This window comes from Lithobates pipiens, unplaced genomic scaffold (genome assembly GCF_037356315.1).
Source record: "Lithobates pipiens isolate NorthernLeopardFrog02 unplaced genomic scaffold, aLitPip1_a1.2 Scaffold_22, whole genome shotgun sequence".
NCBI lineage: Eukaryota > Metazoa > Chordata > Amphibia > Anura > Ranidae > Lithobates > Lithobates pipiens.
Window position 1 is genome coordinate 335,498,218 of NW_027507784.1, and position 15,724 is coordinate 335,513,941.

Genomic DNA, 15,724 nt, shown 5'->3' on the forward strand with positions numbered 1-15,724 from the left:
GTCACAAAAGACCCCACAACAACGTCCAAGGAACTGCAGGCCTCACTTGCCTCAGTTAAGGTCAGCGTTCATGCCTCCACCATCAGGAAAAGACTGGGCAAAAATGGCCTGCATGGCAGAGTTCCAAGGAGAAAACCACTGCTGAGCAAAAAGAACATCAAAGCTCGTCTCAATTTCTCCACAACACATCTTGATGATCCCCAAGACTTTTGGGACAACATTCTGTGGACCGATGAGACAAAAGTGGAACTCTTTGGAAGGTGTGTGTCCAAGTATATCTGGCGTAGAAGGAACACTGCATTTCATAAAAAGAACATTATACCAACAGTAAAATATGGTGGTGGTAGTGTGATGGTCTGGGGCTGTTTTGCTGCTTCAGGACCTGGAAGACTTGCCGTGATAAAAGGAACTATGAATTCTGCTGTCTACCAAGAGATCCTGAAGGAGAATGTCCGACCATCTGTTCGTGTACTCAAGCTGAAAGGAACTTGGGTTCTGCAGCAGGACAATGATCCTAAACACACCAGCAAGTCCACCACCGAATGGCTGAAGAAAAACAAAATGAAGACTTTGGAGTGGCCTAGCCAAAGTCCTGACCTGAATCCTATCGAGATGTTGTGGTATGACCTTAAAAAGGCCGTTCATGCTCGAAAACCCTCTAATGTAACTGAATTAGGACAATTCTGCAAAGATGAGTGGGCCAAAATTCCTCCAGGACGCTGTAAAAGCCTCATTGCACGTTATCGCAAACGCTTGGTTGCAGTTGTTGCTGCTAAGGGTGGCCCAACCAGTTATTAGGTTTAGGGGGCAATCACTTTTTCACACAGGGCCATGATGGTTTGGATTTTTTTTCACCTTTAATAATAAACACCTTCATTTACAAATTGCATTTTGTGTTTACTTGTGTTGTCCTTGACTATTGTTTAAATTGGTTTGATGTTCCGAAACACTTAAGTGTGACAAACATGCAAAGGAACAGGAAATGAGGAAGGGGGCAAACACTTTTTCACACCACTGTATATATATATATATATATATATTTTTTTTTTTTTTTTTTTGCATTGGACTTGAAAGCGGGAGTCCACCGGGACTCCTTTTTTTTTTTTTTTTTTTAAAGCCAGCAGCTACAAATACTGCAGCTGCTGACTTTTAAATAGTGACACTTACCTGTCCAGCGCGCCCGCGATGTCGGCACCCGAAGCCGATCGCTCGCTCGTGCCGCCGCCATCTTGGGTATGGGAATCAGGAAATGGAGCCTTTCGGCTTCATTTCCCGGTTCCCTACTGCGCATGCGCGAGCCGCGTGGCGCAATCCGGACGGTCCCCGCTGCCTCTGGGAGCTGTGTGTTTCCCAGCAGGCAGCGGGGCACTTGCTGAAGGGGGCGGGCACTTGCGGAAAGGGGCGTAACGTAGGCCCCTTTCCGCAGAGAGCTAGCCCGGAAGTGGGTGCAGTTACCTGGATTATCCAGGTAACTGCACCCCCCTCCCCCCTGAAAGGTGCCGATTGTGGTGCCGGAGGGGGGGGGATTCCGATGAGCGGAGGTCCATTTTAGGGTGGACCTCCGCTTGAAATAACATTTAAAGGGACAGTACATTCGATTTATGTCCTGGGTTAAAGCTGCACAAACCTTGAATGCTGAGCCAATGGAGGAGCTAATTAAAACAGCTGTCCCTGGCTAATATGCAAGCGCAGACTCACCACGAGGAAGCTAAACAGCAACCCAGGTTGGAGGTACAGCAAACTCACCACAAAGAGGTGCTGGTTCTGCAGCAAGAAAATACTCACCTGTTGGTGGCCCAGTTGGCAGCCCAGCTGGCTTATGCAGGCTAAGATGACTGCCTTAAAAGGGTGAGAAACCAGATGAACGTGAGGGAAAGCCATTTTCTGCAGAAGTTCTCCCTGAGTGATGATGTAGAGGCATTTCTTGCTAAATTTGTGAGGACGGCAGAGGGAAAAGAATGGCCCCAGGACCAGTGGGCCAGATTAATTGCTCCTTTCCTCACTGGAGATCCTCAAAAAGCCTACTTGGACCTGCCACCGGATGACGCTAAATATTATCAAAAATGAAAATAGAGATAAAGGAAAAGGTCTGGTGTCCCCAGTGACACACTTCCATCCCTGTAACATATAACAAACAACAAAGGATTCGCCCTGGGACTTTAAATTAAGTGGGTACTGTTTCCGCCAAGATTATCAAAAATGAAAGGCAGAAATACTGGCTCGTCTGGGGTGACTACGGCCATTCTGGCCCATCAAGTGCACCAATAGAAGTATCGTCCAGATGGGCCATTCCAAATGCATGACCTGGTACAACTGGTAAAAAAATGGCTGCAGCCCGAAGTGTTGTCTGGCCCCCAAATTGTGGAGTGGGTCGTGCTGGACCAATACCTAGGGTCACTGCCAGACAACCTTCAACGGTGGGTCAGCCATGGAGACCCCAAAACAGTGAACCTCCTTGTCGAGATGGTGGAACAATATACAGTGGGGGAGGATCTGCTTGGCCCTACCAAGAGCCAAGGGCCCAGTCTGCCACAGCCTATTCGATCAACTGCCGCCCTTCGAAAGGATGTACCACAGAGCCCTGGAACCAACACCAAAGGCCAAGAGTTTGTCCCGGTACATCCTCAGTGCTCCATTCCCGTTTGGAGAGGAGGGGATGTACAATGTTGGCAATCTCATGCTTGCCCACTACAAGAGGAGCCCATGGAATGCAGAATTCTTCGGAGGGGGTCTTTTTATGCCTATAAAGCATGCATAACACATCTTGACTATGGGGGGGGGGGGGGGGGGGAATTTGAGTGTTCAGTTCGAGTGAATCACCTCCCTGCCAGGGCTTTGTTGGACTCTGGAAGCATGGTAACCCTGGTTCATCCCAGACTAATTGGGAAGATCGGGCCGGTAAGCAAAACTTTACAGGTTGTATGTATTCACAGGGACACTAGAGAGTACCCTCTCATCTCGGTGTCCATCTCCACAGCATGTGGCATTGGTACTCATGAGGTGGGGGCGGTGAAGAACTTGGTACATGATGTTATAATAGGACGAGACTGTCCATTATTTTCCAAACTGTGGAAACAAGGAGAACTACCTGAACGATCCAGAGACTGGGGAGAAACTATTTCCTCTGTTCCGGTTGTTGAGGAGAATAACCCTGAACTGTCAAATGTTGTTAATGTGGATCCAGATGAAAGTAATACTGATGCTGTTAAGGGTGCCAAAATGTGTGGCTCACAGACCTACCTGAACACTGAGGGGGGGAACCCTCTTCGCCTTCAGGTAATGTTGGAGGAAGAGGATGAGGATGTGGTCTCTACCCCTGCCCTGCGGGATTTAGGTGTTCCCCAGATGCAGGACCCCATGTTGGCTCGGGCATGGGAACAGGTGGTAGTGGTAAATGGGGTTCCCCAAGAGCTAGGTGCGAATGAGCAATGGCCACACTTCGCAGTATGTAATGAATTGCTTTATCGGGCTAACAAAGTGAGAGAAAATTGTTGGTACCCCAACAGTATAGACGCAAGGTCCTGGACCTGGCCCATGACAATGTTTTAGGGAGACACCTGAGAGTTGAGAAGACTGAGGCATGGATCACCGACCGGTTTTACTGGACAGGTTTGAAAGCAGAGTTAGGGAGATACTGTGCCTCTTGTCCCAACTGTCAGTTGACGGCTCCGGTGACCCACTTCCGGGGCCCTTTGGTCCCGCTGCTCATAATTGAGGTCCCATTCAAAAGGATAGCCATGGATATAGTGGGTCCCTTGGTGAAGTCTGCTTGAGGTCACTCCTACATACTGGACGAACCTCAACTATGCTATCCGATATCCAGAGGCGCTACCCCTGCGGAATACCTACTCTAAGGCTATTTCCCGAAGTTATTACAATTGTTTACATGGACAGGTTTTCCTAAGGAAATACTCACGGACCAGGGCACTCCGTTAATGTCGAGGGTTATGGCCGAGGTGTGCAAGCTGTTACAGATTAAACAGCTGCGCACATCAGTCTATCATCCTCAAACAGACGGCTTGGTAGAACGCTTTAATAAGACTCTTAAGTCTATGCTCAAGAGAGTGGTACAAAGGGATGGAAAAGACTGGAACTGCCTTTTGCCAGCTCTCCTGTTTGCTATTCTGGAAGTGCCACAGGCCTCCACAGGGTTTTTCGCCCTTTCAGTTGGTGTATGGGCGGAGACCTCATGGAATACTTGACTTTATTAAAGAGGAATGGGAAAGTGAACCTATTCAACATATAGAGGGATATAGAGTCCACCAGCCATGCAAGAGGAAACCATATCAAATATACCATATAAACTTGTTAACCTGGACAGACAGGGAACTGGTGACCTCCCTGGCTACTGCAAGACTTGAGCCTCAGGTTGGGGTGGAGAGTGTCCAAGTATCAAATACCCTGTCAAAAACCAAAGTCAGTCAGCAAAGGAGTTCTTGCAGAGAAATAAAGAAATTTGTTTAGACTTGCCAGGTCTAACTAGTGTCATAGAGCACGATATTATCACGGAACCAGGAGTCAACGTTTTTGTCTGGCTCTATCGTATCCCAGAAGCCCAAAAAAAGGACCTGGAGATTATTGAAGCATTTCAGAGTGAGTGGTGGAACCCGAATGTTGGTACCAAAGCTAAATGGGACTTGTGATTCTGCAATGTGATTTCCGGAAACTTAGTAACGTTTCAAGGTTTGATGCCTACCCCATGCCCCGGGTAGATGAGCGTATTGAGAGACTAGGTCCAGCCAGGTATATCACTACATTAGACATTGACAAAGGGGAGTTTTCAATACAAAAGAATACCTTTCAGACTACACACTGCTCCAGCCACATTCCAGTGAGCAATGGATAGGATTTTACGACCTCACCGGAGTATGCCTCAGTGTACTTAGAAGACAAAGTCATTTTTAGCAGAGACTGAGAATCACACTTGCCCAAAGCCCAGGCAGTGCTGGACTCCCTCTGGAAAGAGGGGTTTACAATAAACCCTGAAAAATGTGGTGAAATACCTGGGATATATTGTGGGTAGAGGGTTAGTGAAACCTTAAGTCAGCAAGGTGGAGGTTATACAGAACTGGCCCCGCCCCCTCACAAAGAAGCAGGTACGTGCATTCCTGGACTTAGTGGAATACTACAGGAGGTTTGTGCCCAACTTTGCCACATTGGCGACTCCACTGACCGACTTGACTAAGGGTCATGATAGCACCCAATTTTTCAAAAGAGTTCATTTTCGAAACTGATGCTTCCAATGTAGGATTGTGAGCGGTGTTGTCACAGGTCGTTCATGACGAGGAGCCCTCGGTAGTCTACCCCAGTAGGTAGTTAACACCAGCGGAGAAAAACTACGCTATAGTTGAGCGAGAATGTCTGGCCATTAAGTGGGCTCTAGAATCCCTCAGATACTATCTCTTGTGGAGGAAGATTAGATTTATTTCTGACCATGCCCGTTTAACATGGATGAGACAATGTAAAGGGACTAATGCCAGGATTACGCGTTGGTTCCTGACACTCCAGGAATTTAAGTTTGTAGTGAAGCATAGGCCCAGGGAGACTGCATCAAAATGCAGATGCCCTCTCCCGAGTCCATTGTTTAGCTCCATTGTTGCTTCCACCTCCTTGGCAGTTGGGGCATTGGGGGGGGGGGGGGGGCGGTATGCACAGGGTTCCATGGCTGAGTCGGGACTCTATATTTCCCCTCTGTTTGGACTGTGGTCTCTTTAAGGGAACAAAAGGGTTAACTCACCTGTCAGAGGAAGTGGGTTTAAAAAAAAACAGGAAGTTGTAGGTAGGTGGGGAGGAGTGTAGAGGAGACTGTGGATGGTGAATGGTGGTTTTGTGTACAGCGATAAAAGTGAACGATAAAAGTGAACAGCCGTGTCCTGCCTGGAAGCCTCCTGGCAGGGGAAGTTACCTGCGACAAAAACCAAGGACTGTTTAACTGCGATAGCAGTTCTGGACTCTGCAAGTCGGTGAGAATGAAATTTCTTTCTGTTGTTGTTGCTGCTGTGAAGCTGTTTAACCACTTGCCTACAGGGCACTTAAACCCCCCTCCTGCCCAGACCAATTTTCAGCTTTCGGTGCTCTCACACTGTGAATGAAAATTACTCAGTCATGTAACACTGTACCCAAATGAATTTTTTGTCCTTTTTTCATACAAATAGAGCTTTCATTTGGTGGTATTTGATCACCTCTGGGTTTTTTATTTTTTGCGCTATAAATGAAAATTTTGAAAAAAAAACCCGCATTTTTCTTTGTTTCTGTGATAAATTTTTGCAAATTATTAATTTTTTTCAGGAATTTTGCCCACAATTTATACTGCTACATATCTTTGGTACAAATAACCCAAATTAGTGGATATTATTTGGTCTTTGTGAAAGTTAGAGAGTCTACAAGTTGTGGTGCAAATCATAAAAAATTGATCACATCTGATGTACTGGTACTCATTTCTTGCAACCCGAACAAGCCAGGAAAGTACAAATACCCCCAAATGACCCCTTTTTGGAAAGAAGACATTCCAAGGTATTTAGTAAGAGGCATGGTGAGGTTTTTGGTGTTGTCATTTTTTCCCACAATTCTTTGCAAAATTAAGATTTTTTATTTTTTTCCCCACAAAATTGTAATAGGTTATTTCTCTCACATAGCACATGTATACCACAAATGACACCCCAAAATACATTCTGCTACTCCTCCTGAGTATTATGATACCACATGTGTGGGAATTTTCCACAGCCTGGCCACATACAGACGCCCAACCTGCAGGGAGCACCGTCACGTGTTCTAGGAGCATAAATTACACATCTAACTTGTTGACTACCTATTACACTTTTGAAGGCCCATGTGGCACTGATACATGGCACCTATGGCACGTGACACTGATGTGACACTGATGACAGATGGCACTAATACGTGGCACTGATGACAGATGGCACTAATACGTGGCACTGATGACACCTGACACTGATGATAGATGGCACTGATACGTGGCACTGATGATAGATGGCACTGATACGTGGCACTGATGACACATGGCACTGACAGGTGGCACTGATGACACGTGACACTGACAGGTGGTATTGATATGTGCCACTGACAGGTGGCACATGGCACTGGGGACAGGTGGCACTGGGGACAGGTGGCACGTGGCACTGAGGACAGGTGGCACTGATAGGTGGCACTGGGGACAGGTGGCACTGATAGGTGGCACTGGGGACACATGGCACTGACAGGTGGCACTGGGGACAGATGGCACTGACAGGTGGCACTGGGGACAGATGGCACTGATAGGTGGCACTGGGGACAGATGGCACTGATAGGTGGCACTGGGGACAGGTGGGCGTGTGTGTTTCAGTGTGTGTGTTTTACTGTGTGTGTGTGTGTGTGTGTTCTCACTGACGCTGCAGCTGCAGCCGTTCATCTTTCCCTCTTCACACGCTGTCTGTGTGAGGAGGGAGAGCCGGCGATGAGAGATGATCTCATATGTTTACATATGAGATCACCTCCCATTGGACATGCCGATTGAGTGCTAAATGGCCGCTGTGATTGGTCATTTAGCACGATCTGTGATTGGCTGTGTCCAAGGGACACGGCCAACACAGAACTTCCCCGATGCACGCCCCCGGTGTCGCAAAGAGGGGAAGTAAACAGGAGAACATCCAGGGACGCCCTCCCGGCAGTTAGTGTGCGCGCTGTAGCCATCTTTTGGCTATAGCGCGGGCGCGAAGTGGTTAAGTTAAATAAACATTCTTTTGATTGCAAAGCCTGTGTCCTGCGATCTAGCTGGCCACCTGAACTTGACAGGCCCACTCACTTAACTGTAAAAAATAAAAATATATATACTGTGTATGTGTGTGTATATACAGTCAGGTCCATAAATATTGGGACATCGACACATTTCTAATCTTTTTGGCTCTATACATCACAACAATGGATTTGAAATGAAACAAACAAGATGTGCTTTAACTGCAGACTTTCAGCTTTAATTTGAGGGTATTTATATCGAAATCAGGTGAACGGTGTATGAATTACAACAGTTTGTGTATGTGCCTCCCACTTTTTAAGGGACAGATCATCCATTAGACATGTGCATTCGTTTTCGTCCGAATGCATTTTCGTCCGAATTTCAGCTATTTTCGTTTTCGTTTTGACAAACGATAACGAAAGCACAAAATCCGAAAAACAAAAGATCCGACATAAATAAATGCTTTATTTTCGTTTTCATTGTTACAACAGTTCGATATAGAATAGGAGATTCGACATGACTCTGACAATAACAATCTGTCTATAGAACCTGTGGTCGAATGTGCCTAACCTTACCTCTATTAGTCCAAGATTATCTAGAGAAAATATTTGACAGAGAAAAAAGATTTGACAGAGAGAAAAGATTCTGCAAGTTACTGTCCTAAAAAGTGTTTGGGGACCCGGGTCCCGCCCCAGGGGACATGGATCAATGCAAAAAAAAGTTTTAAAAACGGCCGTTTTTTCGGGAGCAGTGATTTTAATAATGATTAAAGTGAAACAATAAAAGTGTAATATTCCTTTAAATTTCGTAGGGGGGGGGGGGGGGGGGGTTGTCTATAGTATGCCTGTGAAGGGGCTCATGTTTCTGGTGCTTAGAACTGTCCCTGCACAAAGTGTCATTTATGCAGGAAAAAAAGTCCTTTAAAATCACTCGCAGCTATTATGAATTGTCGGCTCCCGTAATACAGAGAACACTCATTGAAAGTCATTGATAAAAAAATAAATAAATAAATAAATAAATAAATAAATAAAAAAGCGTGGGGGTCCCCCAAATCCAATTACCAGGCCCTTCAGGTCTGGTATGAATATTAAGGGGAACCCTGCCTCAAATTTAAGAAAAGATTTGACGTGGGGTTCCCCCTAAATATCCATAACCGGACCCTTCAGGTCTGGTATGGATATTAAGGGGAACCTCGCGTCAAATTAACAAAAAAAATTGACGTGGGAGTCCCCCTAAAAATCCATACCAGACCCTTTATCCGAGCAAACAACCTGGCAGGCCGCAGGAAAAGAGGGGGGGACGAGAGAGCGGCCCCCCTCCCTCCTGAACCGTACCAGGCCACATGCCCTCAACATTGGGAGGATGCTTTGGGGGTCTGTGACCCCTCAAAGCACCTTGTCCCCATGTTGATGAGGACAAGGGCCTCATCCCCACAACCGTGGCCGGTGGTTGTGGAGGTCTGCGGGCGGGGGGCTTATCAGAATCTGGAAGCCCCCTTTAACAAGGGGACCCCCAGATCCCGGCCCCCCCTGTTTGAAATGGTAAGGGGTACAAAAGTACCCCTACCATTTCACAAAGAAAGTGTAAAAAATTGTTAAATAAGACAAACACACTTTTGAAAAATATCTTTATTAAAAATAAAAAAAATAAAAAAAAGATTCCAGCGGCGGTAATCCACTCTTGCTATCCAGCGACGGACGGTCATCTCTCCAGCGATGGCTCATCTCATCCAGCGCAGCGAATACATTCTTCTTCTGTCTCCGCAGAGGAGACACTGCAAGGATTCCGGCAGGCCTGACGTTTCTTATATACGGAGGGCGGGGCCACCCGTCACCTGACCCCGCCCCCCTCTGAGGCAAGGGGAAACCCGGGGTTCCCTGTGAAGTATGGGTGACCCCGCACCCCTCTGATGTAACACAGGCAGGTTTTTTTTTTTTTTTTTTTTTATCAATGACTTTCAATGAGTGTTCTCTGTATTACGGAGCCGACAATTCATAATAGCTGCGAGTGATTTTAAAGGACTTTTTTTCCTGCATAAATTACACTTTGTGCAGGGACAGTTCTAAGCACCAGAAACATGAGCCCCTTCACAGGCATACTATAGACAACCCCCCCCCCCCTACGAAATTTAAAGGAATATTACACTTTTATTGTTTCACTTTAATCATTATTAAAATCACTGCTCCTGAAAAAACGGCCGTTTTTAAAACTTTTTTTTGCATTGATACATGTCCCCTGGGGCAGGACCCGGGTCCCCAAACACTTTTTAGGACAGTAACTTGCAAATTAGTCTTTAAAATTAGCACTTTAGATTTTGAATGTTGGAGTCCCATAGACTTTAACAGGGGTTCTAAAGTATGCTATATACTAGCTCCGTCTAATCTTCTTTATACATTCGACAGACACCATAAGCCTTAAAGACAGATTCGACCGTAATTCATGTGGATTTTCGGACGAATGCAATTTTTGAACGAAAAACGAAATAAATAAAAACGAATTTCGGGAGTAACTAAATAAATTAAGTTTTCGGACGAAAACGAAATTCGGAAATGAAATATTTTACTCTGCACATGTCTATCATTCCTCAGACTTTCACTTTTTAATACTTGGTTGCAAATACTTTTAGTCAATTACAGCCTGAAGTCTGGAAGGCATAGATATCACCAGACGCTGGGTGTCATCCCTGGTGATGCTCTGCCAGGCCTCTACTGCAACTGTCTTCAGTTCCTGCTTGTTCTTGGGGCATTTTCCCTTCAGTTTTGTCTTCAGCAAGTGAAATGCATGCTCATTCGGATTCAAGTCAGATGATTGACTTGGCCATTGCATAACATTCCACTTCTTTCCCTTAAAAAACTCTTTGGCTGCTTTCGCAGTATGCTTCGGGTCATTGTCCATCTGCACTGTGAAGCGCCGTCCAATGAGTTCTGAAGCATTTTGCTGAATATCAGCAGATAATATTGCCCGAAACACTTCAGAATTCATCCTGCTGCTTTTGTCAGCAGTCACATCATCAATAAATACAAGAGAACCAGTTCCATTGGCAGCCATACATGCCCACGCCATGACACTACCACCACCATGCTTCACTGATGAGGTGGTATGCTTTGGATCATGAGCAGTTCCTTTTCTTCTCCATACTCTTCTCTTCCCATCACTCTGGTACAAGTTGATCTTGGTCTTATCTGTCCATAGGATGTTGTTCCAGATCTGTGAAGGCTTTTATAGATGGCCTTCCTGTTTTTGAGGCTCACCAATGATTAACATCTTGTGGTGAACCCTCTGTATTCATCTGGTGAAGTCTTCTCTTGATTGTTGACTTTGACACACATACACCTACCTCCTGGAGAGTGTTCTTGATCTGGGCAACTGTTGTGAAGGGTGTTTTCTTCACCAGGGAAATAATTCCAGTATTAGTTTAAGGGTGCACACTTATGCAACCAAATTGTTTTTTTTTTTTTTTTTTACTTCCCTCCACCTAAAATATTTCAGTTTGTTGTTCAACTGGGTTGTACAGTTTGTAGGAGGAAAAAGTTGTGAAATGATTAATCCTTGTCTCATTTTTTTACATGACAGAAACCTGACATATTAACAGGGGTGTGTAGACTTTTTATATCCACTGTGTATATATATATATATATTTATATATGTATGTATTTATGTATATTTGTTTTACAAACAATGAATAGTATTTTTTTTTTTAAATGTTAACATATTTTACTGTTAAAATGATCACAGAAACATTCTTATCTTCACGTTTTTTCACCTCAAGAAGGTGAGGGGAATGTTTTAGCTCCAGTCCGGTATCTGTGTAATTAGGTTATAGTTTTACTATGATCCTAAATTATTAAACTACACACATGAAATACACAAGAGAGCATAAATCACTTCCTAGACAGGTAATTATTGGGCAAAATAATTGAAAACAAGATTTGTTTCCGGAAATGTGCAGAGCGCTCTTATGAAAATTCAATTTCCAATATATCTTGGAGTGTATGGTGTTTTTACAGGTTTACATTAACATTCCCTCCCCAAAGAAATTGAAGTTCCATAAAAAACAAAACAAAAAAAAAACACAATATTGTATGTTTGTGTTATATATATTTATATATATATATATATATATATATATATATATATATATATATATATATATATATATAAAACATTTGCATTACTTTTGGTACAGTCCTTGTATATATTCTGTATTGGGCTGTAATGACAGTAATGAAAAAGTGGACATTCCCTTTTTATTAACTTACTGTACATACTATAGATCATTTAAAATTTCACACATTGGTGGAGTATCTCTTCCTCTATAGTAACTCTTATGCCGCGTACACACGACCAGACTTTCCGTCGGAATAAACTCTGTCAAGGACTTTTCGACTGAGTTCCGCTGAAACGGACTTGCCTACACACGATCACACCAAAGTCCGATTGTTTAATGTGATGACGTACGACGGGACTAGAAAAATTAAGTTCAATAGCCAGTAGCCAATAGCTGCCCTTGTGTCAGACCTGCATACAAACGACCGGTTTTCTCCATAGGAAATGGTTCCGGCAGAAAGATTTGAAACATGTTCTATTTTTAAAGTCCGTCAGATTGAATTGTCCGACGGAATTCGTTTGGTCGGAACTTTGCTGTCAAAGTCTGGCCGTGTGTACACGGCATTATTCTTCCTTATCACAGTAAATAATGTATTCCAAGCATAAGCAATGTGCCGGCTTTGAGTTCTTGATGAAGGAGGGATACAGGCTGTCCGACATCCACAGAAGGTTACAGAGATGACACTATTCATCCACTTTCTTCTTCCAGCTCTTTTACTATCTTTGGCCTGGTCTTCTGTCACCACCACCGCCTTCTCTTCTTCTCTACTTCTCTTCTTCTTCCTTGAGATGTTGACTCGACGCTCTCTCTGGCTACAATGACAGGGACGGGTTGTGCGGGGACTTATATAGGGACAAGGGGCGGGGTCACCGGGTGATGTCACATGATGACTCGCCCCCTTGTGATGTCATAGTCCAAGCATCCTCCGGGACTGTGACATCATAAGGGGGCAGGGCCCCCCTTCCCCAAAGCAACCCCCATGTTGAGGGCACACGGCCTGGTACGGCTCAGGGGGGGCAGGGGGGGTGCTCGCTCGTCCCCACCCCCTTTCCTGACCGGCCGGGCTGCGTGCTTGGATAAGGGTCTGATGGACATTGGGGGGGACCCCATGCCGTTTTTTTTGGTGTAGGGCTTCCCCTTTAAGTCCATACAAGGTGACGGGGCTCGTGAGGTGTCAATCTCACTGATGGAGGTGGCGACATTGACCTCCTTCGCTAGTCCCGTCTACCTGGATCTGCGTTCAAAATAAACAGACTTTTACACAGACGGCAGATGACTTTTGGGGGGAAAAAAGTCTGCCGGAGCCCACACACGGGTGGGTTGTCCATCGGACTCTGGTCCACCGGATAGTCCGATCGTGTGTACGGGGCATTTCCTTGGTTTGGGTTTGGTTTAGGAGGCTAGCGTGAACAGCTGCCCCAGTTCCCCCATACCAAATTTCTCGATACATTAGAGTTACTATAGAGGAAAAATTACTCTACCAACATGTGACATTTGAACGACCTAAAAAGTTACTCCCACTTTCACATTACTTTCGGTATAGCAATTTTATTCAGTATATATGCAGTATTTATATTTACTGATCACAAGGTTTAATGGACTGATTTATTTTTTCCAGGTAGTTTACAAGTGAGATATAAACTTGGCAGAGAAGGGATGTATGTATTTACATTTGATTTGAAGAGACTAGACAACCACCGAAAGCTGCATCATGTGAAGATTACAAGAGAAGGAAAGGAGCTGACAATTCAGGTAATGTTTATACATATTTGGGGGGCATTATTATATTATTATTATACAGGATTTATATAGCGCCATCAGTTTATGCAGCGCTTTACAATGTATAGGGGGACATGTACAGTATCGATGCTGTCAATAGGGCAATGAAAGGGACTGAATAAATATTGCAAAAATCTATCAATTTCCTCCCTCAGCTGTTCTAAAGCAGCACTGGAACAAAATAAATCCTGCCCCAGCCCACTGTCTGAGGTCCCCTTATCTAGTGGAACTAACATTTAAGATTTAAAGTCCAATAATTTGTAATTTTAACCATTTGCTCAAAACAAGACAACATAGAACAGCCAACCATCTTAGGGGGCACCAACACTTCCCCATCATCAGGGCTGGATAAGGAGGTATTTTTCTGAAGAATATAAATAACAAGGATTCTAGAAGTCTTCACCCATCTAGGATTCTAGAAGTCTACATCTGTCCAGGATTCTTAAAGTCTTGATCTATCTAGGATTCTGGAATTCATTATTGTCCAGGAATGCAAAAGTCGTTATTCAGCCAGGATTCTAGAAGTCTCCTCCATCCAGAATTCTAATGCCGTGTACACGCGGCTGGACTTATCGACAGCAAAGGTCAGATGTAACGAATCCATCAGTCAATTCAACCGTGTGTGGGCTTCATCGGACCTTTGCTGTTGAAAAATCAGACAGACTTTAGATTTAGAATGTTTCAAATCTTTCCGACGGACTTGAGTCAGGTAAAAAAATCCATTCGTCTGTATGCTAGTCCGACGGATGAAAACCTGCGCTAGGGCAGCTATTGGCTACTGGCTATGAACTTCCTTATTCTAGTCGTACGTCATTACGGTTGAATCCATTGGACTTTGGTGTGATTGTGTGTAGACAAGTCCGATTCGACAGAAGTCCGTCGAAAGTCTGTCGAAAAGTCAGACGGAATTCAGTCCGTCAAAGTTCGGTCATGTTTACACGGCATAAAAGTCTTTATTAACCAGGATACTAGAAGTCTTTATCTGTAGAAATTTATTTATCAGGATTCTAGAAGTCTACATCTGTCTAAGAATCTAAAAGTCTGTATCTAGCTAGGATCCTTGAAGTCTTTATCATCCAGAATTCAAGAAGTCTTCATCCATCCAGCATTCTTGAAATCTTTATTCATCTGTTATTGTAGAAGTCTTTATATGTCAAAGAATCTAGAAGTCTTTATCCATTCAGAATTGTGGAAGTCTATTCATCCATGAGTCTAGAAGTCTTCATCCTTCCAGGATTCTAGAAGTCTTCATCCATCCATGATTCTAGAAGTCTTCATCCATCCAGGATTCTAGAAGTCTTCATCCATCCAGGATTCTAGAAGTCTTCATCCATCCAGGATTCTAGAAGTCTTCATCCATCCAGGATTCTAGAAGTCTTCATCCATCCAGGATTCTAGAAGTCTTCATCCATCCAGGATTCTAGAAGTCTTCATCCATCCAGGATTCTAGAAGTCTTCATCCATCCAGGATTCTAGAAGTCTTCATCCATCCAGGATTCTAGAAGTCTTCATCCATCCAGGATTCTAGAAGTCTTCATCCATCCAGGATTCTAGAAGTCTTCATCCATCCAGGATTCTAGAAGTCTTTATCCGTAGAAATAGTCTTCAGGATTATAGAAGTCTACATCTGTCCAGGATTCTAAAAGTCTGTTTCTATCCAGTATTCCAGAAGTCTTTATTAAGGATGAGCTGAACACCCCCCTCCCCGGTTTGGTTCGCACCAAAACTTGTGAACAGGCAAAAAACATGCAAACACAGTTAAAGTCTATGGGACACAAACAAACATGAAAAATCAACAGTGCTAATTTTAAAGGCTTATATGCAAGTTATTGTCATAAAAAGTGTTTGGGGACCTGGGTCCTGCCCCAGTGGACATGTATCAATGCAAAAAAAAAGTTTTAAAAACGGCCATTTTTTCAGGTGCAGTGAATTTAATAATGCTTAAAGTGAAACAATAAAAATTAAATGTTCCTTTAAATATTGTGCCTGGGGGGTGTTTATAGTATGCCTGTAAAGTGGCACAGAACAATACCACAGCAAAATTACATTTCTAAAGGAAAAAAGTAATTTAAAACTGCTCGCAGCTGTAATGAATTGTCGGGTCT

General features: G+C 44.1%; 1 protein-coding gene across 1 annotated transcript in view; it reads left to right on the forward strand.

Annotated features, from left to right (window-relative positions):
* LOC143925079 (contactin-associated protein-like 5) overlaps window positions 1–15,724 on the forward strand; it is a 591,832-nt gene that overhangs the window by 486,866 nt on the left and 89,242 nt on the right. The window contains exon 18 of the mRNA XM_077449666.1: window positions 13,459–13,592. Within this exon, the coding sequence (XP_077305792.1) occupies window positions 13,459–13,592 (134 nt within the window). The remainder of the gene's footprint in view (window positions 1–13,458; window positions 13,593–15,724) is intronic.